The 865-nt window shown below is 39.4% G+C and overlaps 1 protein-coding gene across 1 annotated transcript in view; it reads left to right on the forward strand.

Annotated features, from left to right (window-relative positions):
• Positions 1–865, forward strand: part of MPP7 (membrane palmitoylated protein 7) — a 388,287-nt gene that overhangs the window by 146,206 nt on the left and 241,216 nt on the right. The window contains exon 4 of the mRNA XM_007951924.2: positions 211–280. Within this exon, the coding sequence (XP_007950115.2) occupies positions 211–280 (70 nt within the window). The remainder of the gene's footprint in view (positions 1–210; positions 281–865) is intronic.

Consider the following 865-nt stretch of genomic DNA (forward strand, 5'->3'; position numbering starts at 1 on the left):
AACAACAGAAAAAAATTGTTCTTGATGAACTATTTTTTTTCATAGTCTTTTAAAAATTTTTTAAATTCCACTTCCTCCCTGTAGTTACCTCTTCCCTGTGTCATTCTTGCCTATGTATTCCTGCCCTCTGAGCTGTCTTCCTGTGTGAATATTGCCCTTCTTTTCTCCCATGATTAATTGTTCTGAAGTGTGTATCTATCTGATGTAAAGGTTCACCCTATCTGCCTTTTTAATTTTTGGCGAGAAGCCATGGCAGTAAGTTCGGTTTCTGATCTGAAAGGTAACTAGTGGCCATGCTCTCAGCGATCTCACCAGGCTCTATCAGACTGGTAAACCTGGTCTTTTTTTTTTTTTAGTATTTTGAGTTTTGTTTCACATTGTTCTCCTACTCTATCCAGGATCTACCGCACTGATCCCTTTCTTAGTGTTTGACAGTGGTAGCCGGGCACTACCTAGTTCTTCTGTTCAGGGGTCATATAGGCCGAGGTTTGCACGGTCACCTAGTCCCTTGGACTAATTGTTTTCATGTGTCATTAGTTTTCTTCATTCTTCTTTGTTCTGGACAAGGAGAGATGCATCATTGCATCTAGATGGCAGCTTGCAAGCTTTTAAAACCCCAGTTGCTACTCACGAAAGTAAGATGTAGACCAATGTTTTTGTGTAGTATGTTATTACCAATTGAGCTTGGTGGCCCCTGAGCCCACAGGTCCAACTACTCACTTCCTCAGGGTGGTTGGCTATGGCTAAGAAGTTATCATAACTTTGCCCTTTGTTAGCTCTGTCATATATACAGATATTCTTTTAATGCATTTTATTGAAATACAATTTATGTACAGTGAAATATACTAAAGTGACATGAGTCAAT

Source organism: Orycteropus afer, unplaced genomic scaffold (genome assembly GCF_000298275.1).
Source record: "Orycteropus afer afer isolate SDZICR_OR568_19922 unplaced genomic scaffold, OryAfe1.0 scaffold00319, whole genome shotgun sequence".
NCBI classification, from domain to species: domain Eukaryota; kingdom Metazoa; phylum Chordata; class Mammalia; order Tubulidentata; family Orycteropodidae; genus Orycteropus; species Orycteropus afer.